The sequence below is a fragment of the Lepidochelys olivacea genome, assembly GCF_965140295.1.
Source record: "Lepidochelys olivacea isolate rLepOli2 genome assembly, chromosome: 9".
Taxonomy (NCBI): Eukaryota; Metazoa; Chordata; order Testudines; family Cheloniidae; genus Lepidochelys; species Lepidochelys olivacea.
The window spans coordinates 81271534-81297503 of record NC_140419.1 but is presented as its reverse complement, the minus strand read 5'-3'; the positions used below and the strand labels follow the sequence as shown (position 1 = coordinate 81297503).

The window sequence follows — 25970 nt, the reverse complement described above, 5'->3', positions numbered from 1 at the left end:
TTGCCTGTAGCTGGTCTATTTCCAAGCTCTGATATTGCCCATGGCTTCCAGGGAGAGTGGCATGTGCTGGAGAGTAATCAGCCCAGTGGCATGTGTCTCCCAGGTGGGAGCGAAATAGTCCAAGCTAGAGATGATAATGATATTATCAAGTAACGCCCAGAGGACCCACTCAGGATTCAGGCTCTGATGTGGTCAGCACTTCATAAACCGTATGCAACAATCCTTGCTCCAAGGAGCTCTCAAGCCAAATCAACAAGACAAACGGTAGCAGACGGACAATATATAAGCAAAGGAGTTAAAGTGCAAAACTCATTTTTTATTACGGATTTCCCCAAACCATCCTGTCACCAGAATTGCCAGACTCAAGCATTCAGAAATCACGAGTTTGACTTAGAAATCCACAAGGTTTTAAAGAATTGTTGGGTTTTAGTTGCCTACTGTTTTTGGAGCCTCTAGCGGGTACCTATTTTCAAACTTTCCTCTCCAATTATCCTGGCTAGAAACTTTCTCAGCTTTCCTTAAAAAAAACCCACCACCTTTATGTTATCACATGACTTCAGGAGCTGGGGTTTTAAGGAATACATCAAATATTGCAGGACTTAAGGTAAAATTGCAAGAGTTGGCAACACTGCTTTGCTCTCTCATGTCCAGGTGCCCCAGCCAACTTGCTCTGCCACAACTGAGCCAAATTGCCATCCTTTTTTTATCCTGCACACCGCAGAGCGGTAGCTACTGACTTCTATGTAGGTGGTCTCTGATGGTATTCCCCTCCTCCCCACATCACTAAAGCTGGTTTGGTAGGAAGTCTCTGGCTCTTGGGAGGGGGCTTCTGCTTGATGTCATTGCCATAGCAGAGGAGAGTTGGGGCAATATCTGGGTTCCAAGAATTTGAGTCCAAGTCCACTCCAGCTGCTCTGCATAGGACTCAGCTCCTTTCCCAGCTACCCTCTTCTGTCACTCATAGAAGTGAGAAAAGAGGCCTGTTTTCATTCAATCTAGGCCACCCGACCACCCCGCCAGGGGGCAGTGCAGGTTGGTTCCCTGCTAGATGTTTTCTAGTTTAAATGTCCCTTGCAATGGGGCTTCCACCATTCCCTTGGGAGAATCTTCCATATTCCTAGATCAGCTGGTCAGTAGCATTTTTTCTGAAGCAAAGCCTACATTTTCCCCTTCTTAGCTTCATCCCCCTTTACTCCTGTTTTATACCACTGCATGCCATCCTAGATAATTCCTCTCTTTCCTTTCTGCTCCTTGTAGGCCCTTATCCTGTCCTGTCATTCTAGTAATTGTTTAACCAGACTATAAATATTTCCTTCTCTCCTCCTCCAAAGACAGGCCATGCTGCCCCTTAATTTTTGTTGTTCTGTTACTTTCCTTCAGTCTTTCTAATGCTGCTGGCAAACAGGGGCCTGAGATTGTACCACGTTGTGCTCTCCACTGAGCCCTCCTTTGTGGTGCGTCTGCTTCCCTGTCCCAGGACGGGCTGCCTCTGTGCACCCAACCCAAATTCACATTTTGCCGCCATCTTGTACTGCAACCTTGTTTCTAGTTTGCCAATCCACCACCACTCAGGTTTCTTTTTATCTTTACAGCTTTCTAGGATTCTCTCTGCCATTGCATGTGTGTTCTGGTTTATGTTTCCCCTGACATGTTAACTTGCATTTTCCCCAGGATGAATCTCTTGGTTGGATTTCTCTTGTGAAGACCACCCAAGGGACTGCTGCAGGTACAGCATCATGTGCTGGAACAGAATGCACCCAAAAGAGTCCTCAAGGAAGTGGCTTTGTGAACTGCGACAGGTGGGCTGACATCAGAGGATAGAAAAAGTCTCCTAAGCTCCAACATCTTTATTCTTAATGTGCATGAGAGGGAGAGAGAGAGGCAATATATATATATTGTGCCAAATCTAAGTTAAGAAGCTTGTTCAATTTTTAAACAGTTACATAAAACCATCAAAGTCTGACAGCACAAAAATGCAAGTTGTACAAAAAAAGGAAAAGGAAAAAAGCTGAAATGAAATGTTAACGCTAATTCCCCCAGGCTTACACCTAATATGGGCTTCAAATCAGAGTAAACCCTCCTTCCTGCTCTCTTTTCTTCCTTGATAAAAGGCTTCATGTTGTCACACAGGCAACTCCTCCCGGGCAAGTGTGAAAGCTTTTTACACTGAGGCCCTGGCTCTCTCTACCAAATTGACTTTTGTGGCGCTCCTGATGAGCACCTCAGAACTGTTCCTGGAGAATCAGGCTGCAGGCATGAGCAATGGACACTGTTGTTTTTGGCTCAAACGCAGGCTTTGCAGCAAGGGGAGTAGAACTTGGGACTTGTAGGACAGAAGAGTACCATAATGGCACAGTACTTAAGATGTGAGACCCATTAAGCAGGGTATACCTCCTCCCACACATGCATGAACACCACACCTGACCCATGCCCTCTCACAGAGAGCAGTGGTGCACATATGCCCACCCATACATGGTACTTGAAGCTCCGGATTCCTGACCTGCTCTTTCCCAGTGATGAATAGCTGGTAACACACCCTGTGGCATGCAGAGAACCTGCGACCATGTCAATCTGTATGCGGCATGTTATATAAAGTTACTGTGGAAATTCCTTTTGCATCACAACCAATTACTGGTTAATGCTGTAACTGCAGCAGATTCAAGGCTCCCTAAAAAAAAGAAAACCTTCATTCAGCTCAGTCTTCCAGTGTCAAGCAAGAGTTACCTACCATCAAACTTCTGACCTAGTTTTGTGTTCTGCATCTCTCCTCCCCTCCATGACTTCCTTCTGTCCCCAATTAAATCTGCCTGCGATTTCCTCAGTTAGCCTCTTCCTGCTAATAGATGGAGGGAAAGTAGATGTTGTAACAACGTAGTCCCCTGGCAATGGTTCAAAATAATTTTTGAAATTGATGTTGAAGTGTGCAGGATGTATGAATACTTTAATTAATACAAATGTATAGAAGTGAGCAGTTGCATTTAAGACATAGTGATATGGCTGATCTTTGCTGTCATCATGTTATTTATCTCTCAGCCATGCGGCGAGAATCCTGGTGCTCTCATTTAATTGACAGGCCAATAAATCAGGACTAATCTCCCCTTTCTCTGTGTAGTTTTGCATGCTGATTTTCAGCTGGGGTCAGCTATTTGAGAAAACTGCAGTGTTCCCACTGGCACAGCCCCAGACATCACAATGGCTAGAAATCCTATTTGCAAAAGGCTTGGTTTTATAGCATTCGATGACCTCTTAATATCTAGGAGGTTCACTCATCACCAAACATTTATACATGTCCGAGGCTGTCTGGGAATAGTCAACTTTTGATGTGGGGATTTTTTGTAGATGCTGATTTCATAGGTGAGGATAGGGGAGGATATCCAAAAAAAGCTGGCCTATTCTAACGGGCTCAAAAGTCTGGATACTTAAGCCAGTCTTCTCAAATTATCTGAACCTCTGCAATATTCCCTCTACTACAGTGGTTCTCAAACTTTTCTGCTGGTGACACCTTTCACATAGCAAGCCTCTGAGTATGACCCCCCCTTATAAATTAAAAACACTTTAAAATATATTTAACACCATTATAAATGCTGGAGACAAAGCGGGATTTGGGTTGGAGGCTGACAGCTCGCAATCCCCCATGTAATAACCTTGCGACCCAACCCCCCGTTTGATAACCCGTGCTCTACTGCATCAGATGTCACACACTTGCTCAGCTTTGTAGGATTAGGTCACCCTCTATTGGCTGGACCTTAAAGAGTATCATGACATAGGGAATAGCAGGTCCCTTTAAGCAGGAGACATTTATTAAAGGAAGGACAACAGACACAAACAGCAGTTCCCTACAGCTCAAGTTCCAGCTTTGTTTCTTTTATTTACCAGTAACCACCACATCTTGACCTGGAACTCTGTGCAGTGCACAAAGTCATGCAATGGTTGAACAATGTACTACAAGAAATTATTAAAGATATATTAATGTAATAATATATAAACAACAAAGACTAAAACTAAAAGAAAAAAATGTAAGGTGAATTTCACAAACACTTCATGACTGTGAGCTGTGGAATAGTCTCCTAAGGGAAGGGGCGAGAGCCTTGTCACTTGGGACTCTGAGAACTAGACTCGACAGTGAATTAGGGAACAATCCTGCATTGGTCTGGCGATTGACTGACAAGGGGGGGGGGGGCAGAAAAAACAGTTAAATAAAGCAAGAAGTTATTTCTACATACACCATGTGGAAAACCATTGTTTAAAGCAATTAACACCCTAGAACAATGCATCATCTCCGTCAAAAACCTGGTCCCCTTTTTTCCCTAAGAAAGGCAATAACAACTCCTACACTGCTGAACTGGTAAGCGGTAATCCTCTGCTTGTTTCCAGAAAGAATGTGTTCTCTAAATATCTCCTGGGAGGCTTTGAACAAAACATTGCAGCCCCCGTACTCCTTCCTCCTCTGTTTGCTGCATGCGTATCCAAGGCCTTCATTTCCACCTTAGTGCACATATTCTGTAGCTATTTCTGTGCAGGAGTGACGTGCGTTTGTTTGCATAACTGGGTTCCCACCTCCTGATCTGCCACTCCAATAGGTTGCAAAATAATAGCTGGGAAATGTCTGACTCCTGATAAAGTTCAACTCCCCTTCTAGCCTAGTGCAGAAAAAAAAAAAATTAAACTCTCTGCAAAGTGGCTTGTAACAAGCTGTGGCAAGATGTAAGACAGCAGCACATCACTGATGATCAGTGGGGTTGTGAGGGTTTTTTATTTAGCTCTCTGGTTTTGCTGAAGTGAGCATCAGAAAAAACAAGAGGTCTCCAGCAACGTGATCACTTCACACAGCAAACACTTATGTGCTGAAGTGTAGTCCAGTCTGAACCCCGTCTGCCTTCTAACACCCACATCAGCCTTAAAATGCTATCCACAGCAATAGGAAATTCATCGGTGTCCACGAAGGACTTTGTGACAAAGAATTGTCACATGAAGTAGAAGAGGCCATGTTTGCGTGGATGGCTCTCTCAACACTCAAACCGGGGAGCTGAAGCTATAGACCCTCCAAGCAATCCCTAATATTTTTCCAGCACAAAGTTTAAAGCGAGGTAGTACAGAAGAGACAGAGAATGGAGCTAGAAAAAGAGAGAGAGAGTCAGGGACACAAGAGGTATCTAAGTGGATCAGACCATCGGTCTATTTAGTCCAGCAGCAGTCAACACCAGACACAGCAGGGGAAGGTGAACCACCCCTTCTCCCAAGCAACTTCACAAATGTGAAATACTGGAGGTTGGGAGGGAAAAATTCCTTCCTGACCGTAAGACCATCCATTTATGCCCTGAGGCATGAGCGTTAGCTACATTCGTGGCTGGAGTAGCAGAGGACAGATGATCAATAGATCAGTGAATTGTGAGCCACATTAGCAGCTCAATTTTTCATTTAATTTATTTATTTATTTTCACCTGCTAGGACAAATGAGGGTGTTGTCTAGCTCTATTCTGCCTAAGTAAAGAACAGTTACAGAGAGGCAACCAGTGGTCCAGCCTCCGCTCGGAACATATCTGAAGCAACACTGCTTGCTATTCAGCTCAGTCATTTCCCATCATTATGCCAGAACTGACTTCAGCTTGCCACCTTCCCATTCAAATATGTCAGAGATCAAGCACATTTGCAGCATATCAAGTTCCCCTCAGAAGCCAGCCACAATACTTCAACCTCATCTCAAGGGTGGGCCTACTTATTCCCCATTTGAGGGCCAAAATCACCTGAAAGTTTATATTTAAATCAACAAAGAGCAAAACAAAATTCAAAATGCAGAGAATATTGATTGAGGTTATTTGTTGTTGGCTCCAGAAGGTTTTTGTGGGAGGGAAAGGGGAATCTTTTAGTAGCAAGGCTATCTTTGTTTTCTGGGAACCTACTTTGCTTGGCATCCAGGGCTCTATGCCTCCCCAAGCACAAAGTTGCATTTGACTTGGGAATTATTTCAACTCTCACTAATTGTTTTGCTTGATCTCTTCTCGACCGCTTAACAAATCAGAGAGAGCAGCAGACAACTTCATTTGCAGGGTGCCCATAGTTTGGTAACATCAAGCAAAGCAACAAGTCACCAGCTGCTCAAGGGCCATGCTGAATTCCCATGTAGATTTTCATAAACGTGTTTTATCAGGAATAGACACGGCACCAAACTACTTGTCCATCCCCACATTTTCCTCACTGGGGTGAAATTCACTCTTGAGCAAGGAGCAGCTCAAGGCCTATGTACCACTTAAGTCCCATCAAAACCTTTCAGAACAGGTCTTCAGTTGTGCCTAGGCCTTGTACTGGTGCTGGGAAGATGTGCAGAGTTTCACCCAAGATGAACAGAAATCATCAATCCATGCTGGCTGGGTATTGCAGGGTAACGAAGAGGAAGAACAGTCAGAAATTTATCCAAGACTCAAATCCAGAGTCCCAGTCATGTCACTGGCCCAATCAGATCACTCCTCCTCCCCACCAATAAGTCCCTCCCTTGACCCATGCCAAAGGATTCGAGCAATTATGACAGCCACCCACCAATTGGTTCTTCCTGCTTGCTTCTGAAGCGCTATCCTGAATTCATCTCCCCGGAGCTGTTTGAGCCAACAGACATTAATGCAGCATGACAGCTTGAAACGGTTATGCTTTCCCTTAAATCCTCACAATTCCTGTCAACAAGGCTGTTTGGAAGCATTTTCTTGCATCATGATGAAGATGCCCAGGTGATATTTGCTGCTGGCAAAAGCTGAAGGATGGCACTGGATTGCAACAGGCCATTATTTAGACTCTAACAACCCTGATGATTCCAAAGATTTTTGGACAACTCAACAATACAGACTCCTAGAAATTGATGGGAAAAGACCAATTGGGGAATTAAGAGAGATACAAGGTGGGTGAGGGAATATCTTCTATTGGACCAACTTCTGTTGGTGAGACAGACAAGCTTTCCAGCTCCACGGAGTTCTTCTCCATGTCTTGGAAAGGTACTCACAGTGTCACAGCTAAATTCAGGGTGGAACAGACTGTTAAACATAATAGTTAACATGTGTTGCAAGGGACTATTATAAATGAAGTAGGCCATTAACACCTCTGCAAGGTGTTAATTAATTAATTGGGGAATTATTCCATCCCTGGGGGACAACAGGAGGATTGTTGTCCATTCATTTATAAATCAGGCAAGTGGAACTGTCATTGCTTCATTTAGGAGATTATTTCAGGCTGTTTGATTTTACCATAAAGAAAAGTTTTCCTGATATTCATTCCAAGTTTTCTGTTGCTGTTTCATCACATTGATCTTTATACACCCTCCTTCTGCAGTGTTCACATCTTTTAAATACTTGACAATACATAGTTGATAGGCCTGCTGTAAAGCCACATTATACATCTCTGGCATTCAAGTTAGAACTGTGCAAAGCATGGACATTGTGTGGGGTGAGCACTCAACCCAAGTCACAATTTCAGCTTCAGAGTGAAACACAGCCAAAACTGCTGATTCTCACCTGGTGAAAGCACAGGTTTTCACAGGCTTTGTGCCACGGTTCCAGCTAGAGATCCTTTAAGATTTGGACCACATTCCTGACATTTGGCAAACCTGACCTGAGTTTTTAGTTTGTAACAGATCCTTCAAGTCAGGTGAATTTCACCAGGTTTGGGAGAGGTGTGAGGGGATGGTTACAAAACCTCCCCTCAAGAGGAAGCACCTTAACAAATCCTTGGTCTTATCACTGTGCTGCATACTGTGTCCCCTCAGAGCTTCAGTACAACAGCAGGGACAGACCTACGTCCTTCTGCTCTAAAAACAGATAGAGCTGTTGTACTAATTTAGATGGAATGGGGGGCCCAAATATTGTAATACAGCCCAGTCAGTGTCCAACATTAAACAAGGTTCAGGGTTTGGTATACAGAGACCTCAGCCTGCTTAGTACCATGGCAATCACACCATTAAAAATCATTTTAACCTTTTATTAAAGATGCCGAAATGAAAGAAAAACAGTTAACGCATATGAAATGTAAAGTGGAAAGTCAGGCTTTCATTTTAACAACATCCCTTGTTCCCTTTCCCTTTAGCTGGAGAGAGTTTTAGAAGAAACCCTCCCTTGATTTGACAGTCTTTTAGGTAGTACCAAAGATGGCAAAAGTAAAAGAGAGGAAGCTAGCTAAGCTGAGCTGGAGCTCTTGTTCCCAGGAAACAGTGCAGGTGGCAGCCATACTGGTGAAGCTCACTCCAGTAGCTTCCCTCTATTCTTTCATAGTCTCCACCCAAAGCCTCTTTCTTTAAGGACCCAAAAAGGGACGATGGCTGGGCTGGCATAGCCCACCCTTTAATTAATGAATTCACCAGTTAGCCCTAATATCTGACAAAGCAATTTTGGTTCATTTCCGGTTCTACAGCTTCTGTTTTTACCAAGCATGATTTCAACATATGATTCAAGATCTATCAACATGGCCTTTTGGTTTAGACTAATTTTGTCTGGTTCTCTTGCACCTGTTTATAACATTCATTATTGAAAGCAACATGACCTACTTTCCATCAACATCTGTTATTGTAGGTTATTGTAACATCTTATAAAACTTCTATATACTTTTTTATAACTGAGCTCATAATTAAGGTAAATTTGTTGACCCAATTATCACAACAACCTTCCACCACTAAAGCCGAAAGAGGATCTCCCTTAGTTGTTAGCAGTATCAGGCCTATGACACACAATTAAGCAATACAGATTCCATCCACCAGAGAACACTGGTGTGCATACATGCCTATTCTAGACGGCTCACTATGATGTCTCTTGGTCACAGTGCCTGATTCTATGATGTATTCTACAGACATAATGACCACTGGCTTCTGCAACATTTGAGAGATCTCAGAATCTTTTAACAGCCATTGGAGAAAGGACTTTGAGGCTGTGACTTGTGAATAGTACTAATTTCGCCTATCCCCCCCAGATTGAATTCTCTCTTTAGCTAAACCCAGGTGTAGTTGCAGTGGCCTTGAGCTACCAAAATAGCTGTTGCTTAGTACTACAAGAGCATTTGTCAGAATGTTTGCACAGAGATTTTTCATGCTACATCTAACGCAGAGTTTGGTTTTCCGAGAACAGTGTGCTGGGAAAGTGCAAAGCATACAGAGCATACATTGCTGCCAAGCAAAGTGCCAGCAGGGTTTATAATACAGCCTCTTTCATACAAACCATATCCCAGGGCGAAACAACCCAGTGACAGAGTTAAATAATGAATTACAGCACAAGCAAAGAGAAACCAAGGGGTGTAAGTGAGAAAGAAAAGACCCTTTCTCATCTAAAATTGGATGAGATTGTGTGCTAATAAGTGGGTGATGCAGAGAAAGGCCATTCCAGGGGCTGGGAGCTGCAGGGGACAATGCTCTCATACTAGAGGTAAGGTTTTGGGAAGCAGAGAGAAAGGGGATTTTGCTTTGAACTACATAAGGGCTGATTATGGAAGATCACTACAAACTACATGCTTATGGTCTGGCAGCGGGCAGTTCCATCTGTAGTTTCTCAGGGAGCACCCAACCTTCTAAAGTACTATGAAGGCCATCACCTGGAGGCCACGAACTTCTTCATTCAAGCATGGAAGCGCAAATATCTCTTCTCTGCAGTCCAGAACAACCAGGAATCCACAGTTCAAGACCAACTGCCTCTCCATTTCAAGCCACTCACCTGCTCGTTGTCTACCCCTAGCGGTTTTGGGGAACTCTCCCACCATTGCATTATCATTGAGGCCTGATCTACACTACACAGTTAGGTCAATGAAAGCTGCTTTGCTTCAACCTAGCTGCAGAAGTGTCTTCACTTAAATTTGGCTTCTGCCAACATCAGTGCCTCTCTATGCCGATTTAGTAACACCACCTCCCCAAGCGGCGTAGAGTCATGGTCAATGTAGTTAAGTTGACACTGTGTCAATGTGAACCCTGAGTTGCTTATGTCAATTGTTATTGGCCTTCAGGAGCCTTCCTACACTGCCCCACACTGACAATACAATTGATACAAGTGCTCCTGGTTAGGACGTGCACCGCCAACACTAGGAGCCAAGCCTGCACACACACACAAGCGATTTAGTAACTGCGGTGGCTGGCTGTATGCCAATGTAAGTTAGGTCAACATCATTTTGTAGTGTAGACATGACCTGAGACAGCTCCATCAGCATGCCATTAATGGAAGGCCTCAAGCAGACAAGGCCCAGGCTCCACCCCAGTGGCATCCATCACTGCTCTACGCAGAAACCCAGCGCTCTTTTAGAAATAACTTTTAAGAGAGTCAAAACGCCCTGAGCAGGATAAACATTCACCTGTTGTCCAGCTGGTAGAAGCAATCAGCAGGTAGTGTAGTTGGAATTGGACCCATCTCAGTCACCAGTCTGTAAATTCAGGGTAAAGGTGGTCCATTCACAGCTCGTCTGGGGATGAGCAAGTTCACTGCAAGCCGTGTATGTTCATACAGTGTATCTCACACTCTGCTCAGTTCATATGCCACCATGGATTGGAAACATTAGCCCTCAGATCCCTAGAACGTTACAGTCTCACTGCTCAACAGGGACTTTAGACCTGCTCTTTGCACAAGCATAGGTATGGTGGGCATCCAACAGCAGCCAAAGAGTTAACCATTCTTGGGGTTCAGTATTAGTTATGTCAAGGTCTGTCAATTTAGGTTTACTGACGACTGCCCCACCTCCAGTGCGATCTAGTGATGTCACACAACGCTATGCACACTACATGTATGCACACACAAATGGGTTTTACGGAACTGGAAAGCAAGAATAGTCACGGATATATTTAGGAAGCTCCTGGAGTTGAATGAGAAAGAGGGCACAGGGAAAACCATACAAACATCTTAAAACTGTGGCAAATAGTACTTCATAATAGGTTTAGCAAATGATAATGTAAACCACAGAAAAAAATATACAAAGCAGACATTCCCTGGATGCAAAATGATTGAATATTTAGAGCCAGGGAAGAGAGAGATTAGAGAGGATACATTTTCCTGGCTTTCCTCCATGCATACAAATAAATCTCTGAGTGCATTGGTGCACTGATATTTAAACTAATTAGCACAGACAAATCCATGGGACTCCATGCTTTTCGGTCAGCCTAGTCATATGGACAGAAGGCAATCGAATATCATCGTGATTAGCTACAGCTTCTGTGTCAAAATGCAGCAGTCAACGATCTATTCCCCCTGAAATTAGTAAGGCAAGAGAAATATGGTGTGGGACACATTTCAAACAGTAAACAGAAAATATCTCCACAAAATTAAATGCTCACTCAGCACTGCACAAGGAGATAAAAATAGAAAGCAACAGAGCTGGTGTGTTTCAGAGTAGCAGCCGTGTTAGTCTGTATCCTCAAAAAGAAAAGGAGTACTTGTGGCACCTTAGAGACTAACAAATTTGTTTGAGCATAAGCTTTCATGAGCTACAGCTCACTTCATCGGATGCATGCAGTGGAAAATACAGTGGGGAGATTTTATATACACAGAGAACATGAAACAAAGGGTGTTACCATACACACTGTATGTGATCAGGTAAGGTGAGCTATTACCAGCAGGAGAGAGAAAAAAACAAAAAACCTTTTGTAGTGATAATCAAGATGGGCCATTTCCAGCAGTTGACAAGAACATATGAGGAACAGTAGGGAAGACAATAAACATGGGGAAATAGTTTTACTTTGTGTAATGACACATCCACTCCCAGTCTTTATTCAAGCCTAATGTAATGGTGTCCAGTTTGCAAATTAATTCCAATTCAGCAGTCTCTCGTTGGAGTTTGTTTTTGAAGTTTTTTTGTTGAAGAATTGCGACTTTTAGGTCTGTAATCAAGTGACCAGAGAGATTGAAGTATTCTCCAGCTGGTTTTTGAATGTTATAATTCTTGACGTCTGATTTGTGTCCATTTATTCTTTTGTGTAGACACTGTCTGGTTTGGCCAATGTACATGGCAAAGGGGATATGATGCTGGCATATGATGGCATATATCACATTGGCAGATGTGCAGATGAATGAGCCTCTGATAGTGTGGCTGGTGTGATTAGGCCCTATGATGGTGTCCCCTGAATAGATATGTGGACACAGTTGGCAACGGGCTTTGTTGCAAGAATAGGTTCCTGAGTTAGTGTTTTTGTTGTGTAGTGTGTGGTTGCTGGTGAGTATTTGCTTCAGGTTGGGGGGTTGTCTGTAAGCAAGGACTGGCCTGTCTCCCAAGATCTGCGAGAGTGATGGGTCATCCTTCAGGATAGGTTGTAGATCCTTGATAATGCGTTGGAGAGGTTTTAGTTGGTGGCTGAAGGTGACGGCTAGCGGCATTCTATTATTTTCTTTGTTGGGCCTGTCCTGTAGTAGGTAACATCTGGGTACTCTTCTGGCTCTGTCAATCTGTTTTTTCACTTCAGCAGGTGGGTATTGTAGTTTTAAGAACGCTTGATAGAGATCTTGTAGGTGTTTGGCTCTGTCTGAGGGGTTGGAGCAAATGCGGTTGTATCGTAGAACTTGGCTGTAGACAATGGATCATGTGGTGTGGTCTGGATGAAAGCTGGAGGCATGTAGATAAGTATAGCGGTCAGTAGGTTTCCGGTATAGAGTGGTGTTTATGTGACCATTGCTTATTAGCACTGTAGTGTCCAGGAAGTGGATCTCTTATGTGGGCTAATCCAGGCTGAGGTTGATGGTGGGATGGAAATTGTTGAAATCATGGTGGAATTCCTCAAGGGCTTCTTTTCCATGGGTCCAGATGATGAAGATTTCACCAATGTAGTGCAAGTAGAGTAGGAGCATTAGGGGACGAGAGCTAAGGAAGCGTTGTTCTAAGTCAGCCATAAAAATGTTGGCATACTGTGGGGCCATGCGGGTACCCATAGCAGTGCCGCTGATTTGAAGGTATACATTGTCCCCAAATGTGAAATAGTTATGAGTGAGGACAAAGTCACAAAGTTCAGCCACCAAGTTTGCCGTGACATTATCGGGGATACTGTTCCTGACGGCTGGTGTGGAATACCAAGCAGAGCTCCCTGCTATGGCTGCATAGAGTCACTGGGAGAAAACTCAGATCAACCCTCCCTTCATTCCATTCTCCTGGAGAGCACTTTGGTTGAATTTCCAGTTCCTCATAAATGTGCTGGTATGGAATTAACTTTGGGGAGCCTGGGAATGCTTCACAGAAGGCATCTGGCTCACATGTACCCCATCACTGCCATTACAGTCCCCTTCCTGCCTCCAGAAATAGGTTGCTTGTTAGAGAAAAGCAAGCCTTTCTGAATATTCAACACCTTTTTGCAGCAGATCTGCATACTCCCTGCTATTAGCACAGGGAACAAGAAAGAAACTGGCCCTAATGCAGATGCAAGATTTCCAGCTTAAATACTCACACCGCAGCTTTGCCTGGCACAAAAGATTGTGCTTTAATTCTTTTTATTAGGATGCCTCACAGGCCAACAGGAAGGAGTAGGGAGGTGGGCAAGACCAGGGTACTAAAATATAGCTGGCGTTAGAGATTCAGGATGAAGTAGTTCCAGCAAAGGAAGGACTGACCTGAACCTGTGCCCACAGAATACAGATCTCACTAATTAGTGAAGATCCAGTAAAGTGTAGTTAAATCCCCTTGATACCCCCCTCTCCTGACTGCCAGATACAATTCAGACAGGTGAATGGACCCTGTGGACAAGACATGGGACTCTGAGGACCTGGTTTCCATTCCCAGCTCTGCCACTGTTTCACTGTGAGAGCCGGGGTAAGATCCTTAACACCTCCTGGACTTCATTTTCTCACCCCATCCCCATCTGAGAGACCCAAAGTTCTAGTCCCCACTCTGCGAGAGTGGGAGAAAGGATTTGAACAGGGTCTAAACACGGGGGATATTCTCAGTCCCTCCTGTTACAGCTGTTCCACCGTGGATTAATAATTAAAGAGTGGCTGGAGCAGAAGGACTAGACTTTGGGTCTCCCACATCCAAGTGATCTAACTAAGAACTAGAAGATGGCCACTAACAACTCCTCTGGTCAGATTTTAAATGGGTCCTGAACCATTAGGCAACCTTCCACACACCTACCGGATCAGGCCCCACACGTGAGATAGGCCCTCTTCCGCCTTATCCTCTCCTGGTTCGTGGATTGCTCTGAGGCTAGGCGGGAGTTCGGCATCTGGACACCTAGAAGCGGGCAGCAGTGCACATGCCCTAACACAAAACACGTAGGTGTCGAGGGAACTTTTACACTGACAGTTTGGCACTGCGTGAGTTTAGGCACCTACAGATTTGGCAGCAGTTCTGTGGATTGCAGTGGAGCCTAAAACTTAGGTGCCTACGTCTGGAGTTTAGCCACCTAAATACCTGTGTGGATCTAGCCCAACAAGCCTTCCCTACCCCAGCCTGGAGTTCTGAGGCGATTCCAGCCTTACAAACATTCCCCTGGCCTCGACAGTGCATGGGGGGAGGGGAAGGGGGTACTGGGTGCTCTGGAGAAAGGACGGCTATTGAGGCTAGGTAGGGAGTAGCTGGGGGAGGGAGGAGCCAACTTATCTGTCCCTCCCAGCCGTCAGTGCCTCCTCTGCCTGTTCTTTCCCTGCACAGACACAACAGAGGGAGCAGCGGGAGGGGAGGCTGCTTGGCTGCTGGGAGTAGCAACTAGAAGGGCATCCCTACAGAAGCACGAGGGTTCAGTCAGGTTGCCAGATGCGTGTGTGACAATTGGCAGCCTTGTGAACTGACTTCAGGTGGCTTTGGACAAGGCACTTAATACTTAACCGGCTTATAACCCAGAGGTAAGAGAGGTCATTCCCCTGCCCAGACAACACACTCAGTGTTTTTAAAATGCAGAGGAGTGCAGCTCTATTTTCAAAAACCTGCACTTTGCATGCAGCAGCCTCTTGGGGTTCCCAGGGCCACTGCTCACTAGCAGCACTGTGCCCTCGATGGCCTGCGGTGACATGCATTAATTTTTCTGGCACTGCCCCCATTCCTCCAAGGACCAAGATAATACTGGTGCTACTAATGCCAATGCTACATTGACCCGGCCTCTTGCTCTCAAACAGAAAAATTGCCATTTGCAGCATGGAAACTAGGCATAGTTTCTTCCAGAACTGGGCCTGTGGTCTTGATTTACAAGCCTTTCCAGCCACCTGACTTTTGAAACAATCCATTTGGTCTGTGGCTGCAAATAAATGGATTGACAAGAGATATCCAAAACCCTTCAAATCTTAATTCAGATTTACAAATCTTGCCAAGATTTTCTGGCTCGCAAGGATTTGATTTACAGCCCTGCAGTTCTGAGCTCAGGAGATGAGAGATGGATAGGCTTTGAAATGCTGCCATTGTGATCTGTGATTGTAAATCCGACTCTCGCCTCCTTTAACTCAGTGGATATGATTTATAAAATCTGATCAGCTTTTGCACCCCTGGCTATTCCCCGTAACTCAGCCTAAGTGACAAGCTGCCTAATTGCAGCGATGAGCAAATCTTGGAAGGTGTTTTGATTAGCACTCCAAAGTTGTTTCTCTGAGTTATCTGCACCTCTTGGGCTAGCAGTTCTCACAACACAGTATTCTGACACTTCCGCTTCTGACCCTGGCAGCCAGGTCTCTTTGTTCATCAAAAGGAAGTTCAAAGGTCCATTAACGTTTCCAGCACCAGAATCTCATCTTTATGTCATTCAGCTGGATGGAAAAGCTTCTTAACCAAGCTTTCCTGGACCACAGAAATGTTTTTTGTATGACTTGAGATGAAGGTTTAGGGGCAAGGTGCTGAGTTTTTCATTTTAATCCACTTTCGGCATGGCTCTCTAGTTACCTACTGGAAACAGGGCTGTTTCCTCAGATTGTCTGAGATACAGACTCTCTTCTTTTGTGTGTGCACAGTGCCTAGCAGAATGGGGCCCTGATCTTTGATGAGAGCCTATAAACGCTATTGAATGGCAAGTAATTAAAAGTAATGTTTAGCAGAGGTATTTTTTAAAATGAGGTTTAAGTCTTCCTGGTAAATCTCTCTAACCTTCTGTGCCATGCATGTTAGAGATAGAACTATAGCAACCAAATCACGTGTCACACTAGGAATGTGTATTGTCACAACAGTGACAAATACCAAGGCTGCTAAGTGCAGGCCTGTCCTTAATAGGTTAAGAAAGTTTGATTTATTAAACTTGGCTGACCACAGGCATGCATCATTCAGAGCCAGCTCCTGAATATGGTAATGTTGTATATCATATAATACAGCTGATGGCGTTCTCTGATAGGGCTTGAGTAGCATACAACAGAATATATCGCTATCTATAACAGCAGCTCCCCATAAATATTGTTGCTCTTCTTTATTCAACACTTGGCTGGCTCCAGTCACAGACAATAGCTCTGTTGGAGTTGGCTCATTTAATCAAAATGGGAAATTGCTAGTAGTTGGCAGTTTTGAGACCCGTGTGCACATCACCAAGTGGCCCATCCCAAGTGGCACCAATTCATTGACAGAGGTTCTGTTTGCTCCAAAATCCATCCATGCTAACTTATGTGTCAGCCAAGGGATGAGTGTCACTTAATACAACCAAGAGGGGGGTTCTCCCTTGCTGTATCTCTGGTATCTGAGCATGCTCCCTCCTCCGCATTCCCAGCCCTTGCTGCCCCATGAAGAGGGTGAGGGATTCCTCCTCTGTCATGACACTGGACCACTCGACGACAAGGATACTTTGTGGATTCACTTACAGGTTCATTGATCTTTTCAGTCCCATAGGGTATGTCTACACTGCAATTCAGAACCCGCGGCTGCCCTGTGCCAGCTGACTGAGGCTTACAGGGCTCCGAGCCTCTTTCACTGCACTGTAGACTTCTGGAGTTGAGCTGCAGCCCAGGTTCTCGGACCCTCCCACCTAGGGTGACCAGATGTCCCGATTTTATAGGGACAGTCCCAATTTTGGGGTCTTTTTCTTCTATAGGCTCCTCATTACCCCTCAGCCCCTGTCCTGATTTTTCACATTTGCTGTCTGGTCACCCTGCTCCCACCTCACAGAGTCAGTGCGACAGCCTGGAAGTCTACACTGCAAAGAACCAGCCCCACAGCCTGAGCCCCATGAGACGGAGTCAGCTGGCACGGACCAGCCATGGGTTTTTAATTACAGTGTAGCCATATCCATAAAGGTCATACCCTGTAACTTTCACACCTGGAAATTCCACAAGAAAATAATTTGAAATGGCAGGGTTTCGCATCAAGACCATGAATCAGCCCTAAGTTTGTTCAAAAGCTTTGCAGTTAGTGAATCTCACAGCTGTGTGTATTTCACATGCTTTAGGTGAAAGGTGTAACAAAATTCTCACCACCAGGTTGGGTTAGTGCTGCTTGCTATAATAATTAGAGTGGGGCTCACACCAAAACCTTGAATCTAAACAACAGGTTTCTAAATTATTTAGATTATAAATTCCTTGGGACAGGGAGCTTATCGTCACACCTCTGTAACGAGTCTCGCTACTCTGGGCACCACACAAAGTTCTAATCCAGATTCGAGCTTTGGGGCTGCCTCTGTAATAGGCCAAACAGCCACAAACTCTGGGAAGAAAGGAGTTTTCAGGGTTTTTTGGCCCTCCAATTACAATAATTCTTTGCCCCTCAATTGAGTTTCTCAGGATCTCAAAGCCTTCACAGATTTAACAAATTAAGCCATATAACACACACAAACTAAGCAGTAAGCCCGTATTATCCTAACCATAAAGACAGGGAAGTTGAGGCACAGGTAGGTGAAGTGACTTGCCCAAAGTCACATAGTGGCAGAGTCAGGGATAGAACACAGGTGTGTTCTAATGCCCACCTCTGTGCTTTTACTACCAGTTCATGCTTCTGCTCTTGATTTGTGTATATTCATTACCTGGCAGAGACTTTTAGCTCCATGTACACTCTGCATCCAATTAATGCCCAAGATATGCTGTCTACCAAAGTGGGAGGATCTCCTTACAGAATTACCCCTCGGGGAAGAGATTGTAATCCTGAGGGAAGTGAGCAGAAATTAAGGGCTGACCATCTTGATCTGACTCTGGGTTAAATGAATGTGATTCTTCTCTGTGGATTATATTTCAGCCCACTAGATAAAGAAGTAATTGAAGGTGACAGTCAAGGCACAAAGCTAACAGTTTTCAGAGTGGTAGCCGTGTTAGTCTGTAACAGCAAAAACAATGAGGAGTGGTTGTAGCACCTTAGAGACTAAAAAAAATTTTTGGGCATAAGCTTTTGTGGGCTAACAGTGACTCCTAAATGCCTATAACCCTTCCCTGCATGTGTTCAGTGAAAGCTGCAGAACCCATCCAAAACAAGGAAATCGGAGTAGTCAACACGAGTTATCACCAGTGAACCATTTCTATCACGAAAACCAGACATAAAGCAGCAGGGTCCTCTTTAACGATCATGTTTCATAAAGGCAGCTGATCAGATAAAGAAGGGCAATTACGTAGCAGCATAATAAAATTGTACGGACACAGCAGGGAGGCAGCAGTGGCAGCAGCTGTGCGGGAAATAGTAACAGGCAACATGCAAGGGCGGGCTCAGTTTGGATCAGTACCCAAGTATTCAGCTATTTACCTGAACTTCTGGGTGTAAAGAATTCATGTGTTGTGACAGCAGACCTAACTGGAGAGCTCAGACTAGCACTCTATAGGCGAACACTAGTACAAGGATGCTTTATCCTCTTTTTGGGCCCTGCCACTACAGGTCAACATCTCTCTCACTCTCTCTCAAAATCTGGGCTGGAAATAGCATGAAAACAGGGTCCCTTGTAAATGGTCAGTACTGTAATTCCCTTTTTGGTCCCAATTGGGAAATCTGGTGTTCGTGGGTGCTGGCCCATCCTTTGCTCACCCCACTGCAAAAGAAAGCCCTGTGCATGGTAAATTAATTCTCTTTTTTTTTTGCTCTTTCTCCAAAAGCTCTTCTTTGCTGCGGTCATCCGCATGAGCATCATGCTGAAATCAGTGAGACATCAGAGTACACACAGTACAATCAGCAGTACAGCAATTGAAGTGCATCCTGACTGAACACAGCAGAAAGTTCATGGAGGAAAGCTCCCGCTACCCTACTCCCCACCATGGCAAACATAAGCAAGAGCCAGATTGATTCTGGTCCTAAATTGATTTGCTTACATATTGTCTAAAGCTATTTCTGAGACTCCCATCTGATCAGTAAAAAGCAGCTTCCACTCCCCACACCAGCTGGGAATCATTCAATGGACAGTACAAAGAGGATTAGCAACGTAGCTGGCTCATGATGAAGGCAAACCAAGATCCTCTCATGACACGTGCTGACCACCTTCAGCTCCCAATGAAGGGCTTCCTCCCAGAACCAGGCTCAGGAAAGACAAGTGTCACAATGAATTTCATGTAGTGAACCTGACTTCCAGAAAGCAAGGGTACAGCGTGAGGCAGCTACCAAGAGAATTCTGAGCCTGGAGACGCGGTGATATGCAGATGGGGGAATGCTGGCACAGCGCTTTGCCAATTTTCTTTCTAGTTTGCCCACGACTTTCTAACTCCAAGACAAAGATCCAGACTAGTCCCGACAACCCCAGTGGGTTTCACTAGTGAGTGTGGGGACTATACTGTCAAAAGTAAAAGGGATTTCATCTGTATTTGCAAAACACTTTGGAAAGAACAGACACATAAATAGGTCACAGAGATAGCGACAATAATTAATCCAAAGGACATATGGTAACAAAACTACAGACAATTTGAAATTACACAGTTTCCCCCCATCTGCAAGGAATATTCAGCCAAAAGGAAGGGAGGGCCCAGGCCCTGTATGAGGTTGTAAAGCCTCTGATTTATATCCGATGGGAACTAATCTGGGCAAAAAAGGTGAATGCTACAATCTTTATATTGCCATAAAATAATTTGCACTCATTACCAAAAAAAAGTCTGCTGCTACGGAAACTGGATTCTGGAGGCTTTTATTGAAGCACATTGTCAGAGTCGACGGCTAAGGGCGTCCCAGGCAAATGCCAGCACGAGAGCAGATAAAACAATATTTCAAGCAATGGCCTTACTTTACTGACTAGCAGCTGCTCAGCTCCAGGCTTCAGGGGCCTCCACCTGCTGCCACCTCCGCGCACCTCCAGAGTCTTTGAACCCAGGTCGCTCTCAGCTGTAGGACAAAATCCACACAAAAAGGAATTAAAGGATAAACACCCTGTTCTGGCTCAGGCTGCGGGGTGAGGGCTGTTCTGTTTGAATGCAAGAAACAAGACAGTGTGAAAATACTCCTTCAAGCACTACTTTTTTCTTTAAAAAAAAAAAAGGAGAGAATTTATTTCAGTGCCTATTTCATGCTCTCAAGACGGAAGAAAAGTATCCTCATTTGGATGCTATGGAAATTCAGACATAACTTGAGAGCTCAGGGCCAAATTCAGATCTGGTATAGGCAGGTAGGGGCAGACACACTGGATCACCGGCCAGGATGCTATTCCGCAAGCTCAGGAAGAGTATAATCTGAATACATTGTTATTAAAGGTCTGGTATCTCAAGGACCGTAAGTTCTAAAACACTTCTTATACATCTTTGGAAATCTGGGATTCCCAGCCTTGATGGTCTGCAACATGACACACCTTGAAGTGGTAACTGCTCCTTTAATCTACGCAAAACAAGAACAGGCCATTAAAAGGCCGAGTACCAGAGAAGCCAGGATGTTTTCATCATCCCAAGCACCCTAGGCCAGTCCAACCATGGAAACAATTGCACTTCAATGGAATTGCACCCACTTACACCAAGTCTGAACTTGACCCTACAGACAACTGAGCACCACCTAAGGATTCTATACCTGAAGGTGCAGCTGGCTATTAAGGAGATACAGATGGACTAGGAGGACTAGATGATTCAAGATGATTACCTTTTATTAAATTCAGCTATATTGTTCTAATCAACCATGAATCCAGCTCTTCCTCCCAACCCCTACCCGATGGGCATGGCACAGTTCTGGGCAGAAGCCTTGGCTCTAGTTTAGAGAGGTCTATTTCCCTCTCATATTGCCCATGGTTTTGTTTGAATCACTCCGCCAGTCCACCCTTCACACAATGCTTGCCTGGAGTGATATCCACTGGGAGAGATGAGCTGTAGAAAGGCACCACATGTAGGTCTGCAGCTGCTGCTAATGCACGCTCCTGAGTCAGCAGGCCACACATGGCTTGAGCAGAGCACAGACAGTGTTCACTCACTTTCCCTGGGGTCTGTCATCCCTTTCAGGAAGGAAAGAGCTGAATTCCGGAAAATTTGCCTGAGAGATGTACAACACTGATTTCCCTTTTTCCAATCCACCCCTAAGTCCAGACAGCAGTTGCACTCAATGCTAACCTAGGATGGCTGCGTGACTCAGAGATGGGCCCAAACTAAAATCCCAGATCTAAAATATCAGATCCAGACTGAGAAACTGGCCAGTGACAGGATGAGCTGAAACCCTGTATCCAAGTACTCCTGAGCTTTGGGAAAGTGGAGATACGAATCTGGATCTGAACTCTGCAGATCAATTTCACCATTACCTTACAATGGCTCTATGTGTAGTGGGTAGCGATACAGTTTGGAAGCCAACAGCACCTGGCAGACAGAATCAGCTAGACCTTATTAAACTAGTTTTAGCTCTGAACTGCTCCCCATGCAGACAGGTACCTTCCAACGGCAAGCCTGGAGGTGTGGTTTACTCTATAGCACAATTAAATGAAGACCTACTGACTGTTGATCCTACACATCTCTTATCAGACTACCATGTCGTGCCTCTGCTGTGCCATTCATCGGAGGATCTTAGAGTACTTCATACGCAACCTTCAGGGGCATTAAAACATGGGGTTTTGTTCTGATTCCCAGTGATAAGCTAACTGTGAAATTCATAGCCATGGACCCAATCCCACTCCCAGCTGAAGTTTTGCTGCAGATCAGGATCCAGACCTGGAGATGTATAGAGCTGGAGTTCTGGCTCAGACCCATCTCTAGTTATGGAATTGCATTCAGGGCTGCTCGAACAGGGAACCTGGTTTTCTTCCAGCATTACTGGGAGAGAGAGAGATTGCACTGAAGCCTATTTCCTAAATGCAGCACCAACCTAGTCAAGCTGCTGTTATTTTTAGCAGTGCATGTTTCCCTTTCTAGTCTCTCAATCAAACAAAACCAAACTAAGGTGCAGCGTGAGCACTGATTATAACTAAAGGATGATAACTAAAGAGGCAACGTGCAGATCCTGTAACACTTGCATTCTTAAAAAGGCTTATCCACTTCCACCCACACACTAGAAATGAATAGCGTTCATTTCAGTAAGCAGCTGCTTCACCCTTTCACCACTGGTTCTTCTCATACCTGCTATGCTGCCACCATCCATTAACACTTGGTTGCAATCAGTGGCATATTTGGATGTACCTACACGGCTGGTATTCTTGACCTGGACATGCCAAGAAATCCTAATGTTCAGGTGTTAGTAATACTGACCCATTGGGAAAGAACCTCCATACTCTATTTGTCATTCTTCCTAATCAGAGAGGTTGGACGTTGAAGACACCTATTACATCACCAGCTCATTTCCCTGCTAGCAGGACTGTTCCCTGCAGTACATTCTCTCATGGGAGTAGATGACAGGGGACGGATCACTCAATGATGGCTCGTTCTGTTCATTCCCACTGAAGCACCTGGCACTGGCCACTGTTGGAAGACAGGATACTGGGCTAGATGGACCATTGGTCTGACCCACTATGGCCATTCTTATGTTTTCTCCAGAGTAGTTTGGAGATAGGACTTGTACCACTTTCCTTGGCCAACTATTTCACAGCATAATAGATTGTACTCAAGTTTCTGATAGTCTCTTCCCTCTTGATCAGAAAGAAGATCCAGACTCGAAAAGCAAAGCACTTTTCCTTCTGATGTCACATTCCCAAACAAATCTCCCACCTGGATCTCTGAAAATTTAGCAGATTACTCATTTTCTCAAATGGCAATATTCACAAAGAGACTACTAAATTACACAAAACTGTCCAGGACACAGAACTGGGAAGAAATCACCATGTATAGCAAATGAGGTGAAAACCCAATCACAGGTTGCCAAAAGGTTTTTACACTTCAGAGCATCATCCATCTCCCTTTTCGGTAATGAAAATCTGGGGACAGGAATTAAAGAGGGGAAAGACCCATTATTTGCAATCCACATGAAGATCCTAATTCGTCAGGGATAAACTCTCTACAGCTCGTGGCTATGGCAACCTGTTCCTGCAAATTCCAGATTTATAACGAAGACAGATGTAATTCCAGACCATCTCTCCTAGTCCCTAGTCCAATGCTTCCCTTGCTGCTTTGATTAAAAGGCAAGTCTGAGTAGTCAAATGAAAGGCGACTCACCACCAGTGCTCAGCAACAGCCGCCTCCTCCAGCCCAGTTGGTCCAGCCCCATCGGAGTGCTTTGGGAAAGGGGTAAGGAGCGACATCTGTCCAACAGGATTTTGAAAGGAGGTGCTTGTGGTGATGGATGAAGAGGGTGAGACAGGGGCTGGAAAGAAAAAGATTGTGGGATAGGAATATTACTGCCTATAATCTGACAAAGGTCAGGCTCAAGTATGGCACTTTTAGTGCAATACCATGACTCATGCCTTTCTCCAAGGCTCACTGTAATGCCCCCTAAATGGGCCAAATAAATTCGTGACCACTTAATTGTTTGCAATAGAGAGATTTAGACTTGCTGATCGTCTCTGTATAGTATCATCTTTCATTTCTACTAGGTCACGAGCTTGAACTCAGATCCAGGGATAAAATTTTCAAAAAAGCACACAAATCATTTAGAAGCATAAGCCAATGGAACATAGGGTCTTAATTCTCTTGGGCACTTTTGAAAGTGAGACCTAAGGTTACTAGTGGTCGAATGTTGTTCCTTCCTGGCCGTACTTTGCTGGCCTACCTGAAACCAGTAGTTTGTTATCTCAGTCCAGTTCCCATGTTGACATGTAACAGTAATCACCACTACCACAATCCACATTAACTCAGAGAGGTCAATAACTGAATGGCATGGAAAGCGAACTACAATGCACTGGGACATGATCCCTCCAACACCGGAGGAGGCACACAATCAGGGAGCAGTGTGAGGAGTTTGCACGGTCTTTGCGTGTGCTATAGTTAAAGAGAAAAACATCAGCTCCTGGTACTGGCTATCTTGCCTCTTATGCTATAATGTGTTTTAATTACAAATGTCACTTTTTTTAAAAAAAAAGCTTAGCTAATTTTACTAAGAACACAGAATGACGCTTAAGGCTGAGAGAGCCAAAGCAGTTCCAGCAATATCCTAGCTGAGCTATTCTGAGTGCTGTGGATTTTGTTACTATAACAATACCTGTCTAAAAGTGAATGATCTCTCAGGTCCCCAAAACCTTATAAATACAGCTGCTTTTCTAGTCATTTGCAGGTGAGCACATTAGGTGTTTTCCAGTGCAATAAACAGAACCCTACACTTGGTTTTTGAACCGGAGAGCAGGTTGCAACTTTGTTATGTCTAGTAGGTATTCTTGTGGAGCAGGTAGGTTCACTAAGGAGGCACAGAAGGCCATCTGGGCAGGAAAGGATTCTGTACACCTAGGTGGAATTTTATTACTTTTGAGGTGCATGTGGTTGTAAAAAGGTACATTGAAAATTATCTAGATGATCCTGCCCATTTAAGAACCAAATCCAATAGCTCTTGCCTCAGCTAAATGTAAAGTGTAGCATAGGGCTTGCTTCAGCCAAGTCAAAGTATGAATCATTGCAAGCAAGGAAAACTCACCTAGCTCCCTTCCTCTTCACAGACAACCTTCTCCCCCACACTGCAGTCCACATCTCTCCTCTAGTGTGATTGGAGGAATTAATTCATTGTCTACAGCTGGTCCAGCCCTGCTACCTAAGCAAATCCCCTCACTCATTACAGACCTTCTTCTGAAGGAGAGTGTTAACCCCTTCCCTGCCAACCCCATCAAAGAGTTTGTGTCTATCTGAAGCATGTCATTAGCCCCTTGTCTGAGACAAGATACCAGCGATATTTACCATTACTTAGGTCTGGGTTCCAGTTCATATTGTTCCTGTTAGAGCTGCAAAATTCAGATATGAATACAAACTCTTCTAAATTCTGTTGTGTCTTCTGAGATAGGTTTTGGTTTGGCTTATTATAAGGATGGGGCCAGTTGTGAAGTTACATTAGTAAGCATGAAATTGCAAGGGCTTCCAATCCTCATGCTTCAGGACATAAGTTGATCACCAGCTGGAATCAGGATGGAATTTTTTTCCCTCTCTCTCTCTCTCACACACACACACACAAATGGACAGCATTATAACATTAGCTCCATTATGTTCATATTACATCTTCTGAAGCATCTGTCACTGGAGTGTGTTATTCACGACACTGGTTACTGTTGTATTCTGTCTCCCAAATGTATTTATATGGTGCCTGTCACCATCATTTCTAGTTCTGGGATCACAATTCCTATGTTCTTGCTAGAGATAGGCCACAAAGTTTAGATTCAGACCCAGATTTAATCCAGTCAAAAACAGGAGTGGCAGGGAATTTGAATGTGAGGGGTTAGTTAGGACCCATCTCTAGTTCTTGACTGCACATGCCTCTGTACTCTTTCACTACACTTAGAAATAGTATCAGAACGTCTGTTTCGACTGAAGGGGTCACACAGAAAGGAGTAAAAATTACAGAGTGGGTTTCCTTGAAAGTTGATAGCTAACTGCTAACATGACCATTACATTATAGCCAGTGCCTGTGAAGCACTATTGAAAACAAACAAACAAAAAGGCTTTGCTGTTAGCTGAAGCAACTATAAAGTGGCTGAGTACTGGTTGGCTGTGCCTCCACCAAGGTAATAGTGAATCCAGACAAAGAGGCAATTGCCTTTTAAGACTAAGAGAAAGAACACTATAACTTTCCCTCTCTCAAGCAATGACTACCTTTCATTAGCTAGAGAACAATTGTCTTGAAATGGCCAAATGTGCAGTGACTCTCTGAAAAATGGGTTCATTTTTTAG

The 25970-nt window shown here is 44.4% G+C and overlaps 1 protein-coding gene across 2 annotated transcripts in view; it reads right to left on the bottom strand.

Moving 5' to 3' along the window:
• ARHGEF9 (Cdc42 guanine nucleotide exchange factor 9) overlaps nucleotides 1-25970 on the bottom strand; it is a gene marked incomplete at its 5' end in the record, with an annotated part of 311752 nt that overhangs the window by 226239 nt on the left and 59543 nt on the right. For both annotated transcript variants that reach the window (XM_084638628.1, XM_084638624.1), the window contains 2 exons: nucleotides 20000-20097; nucleotides 23322-23469. In XM_084638628.1, coding sequence (XP_084494754.1) covers nucleotides 20000-20097; nucleotides 23322-23469 — 246 coding nt within the window. The remainder of the gene's footprint in view (nucleotides 1-19999; nucleotides 20098-23321; nucleotides 23470-25970) is intronic.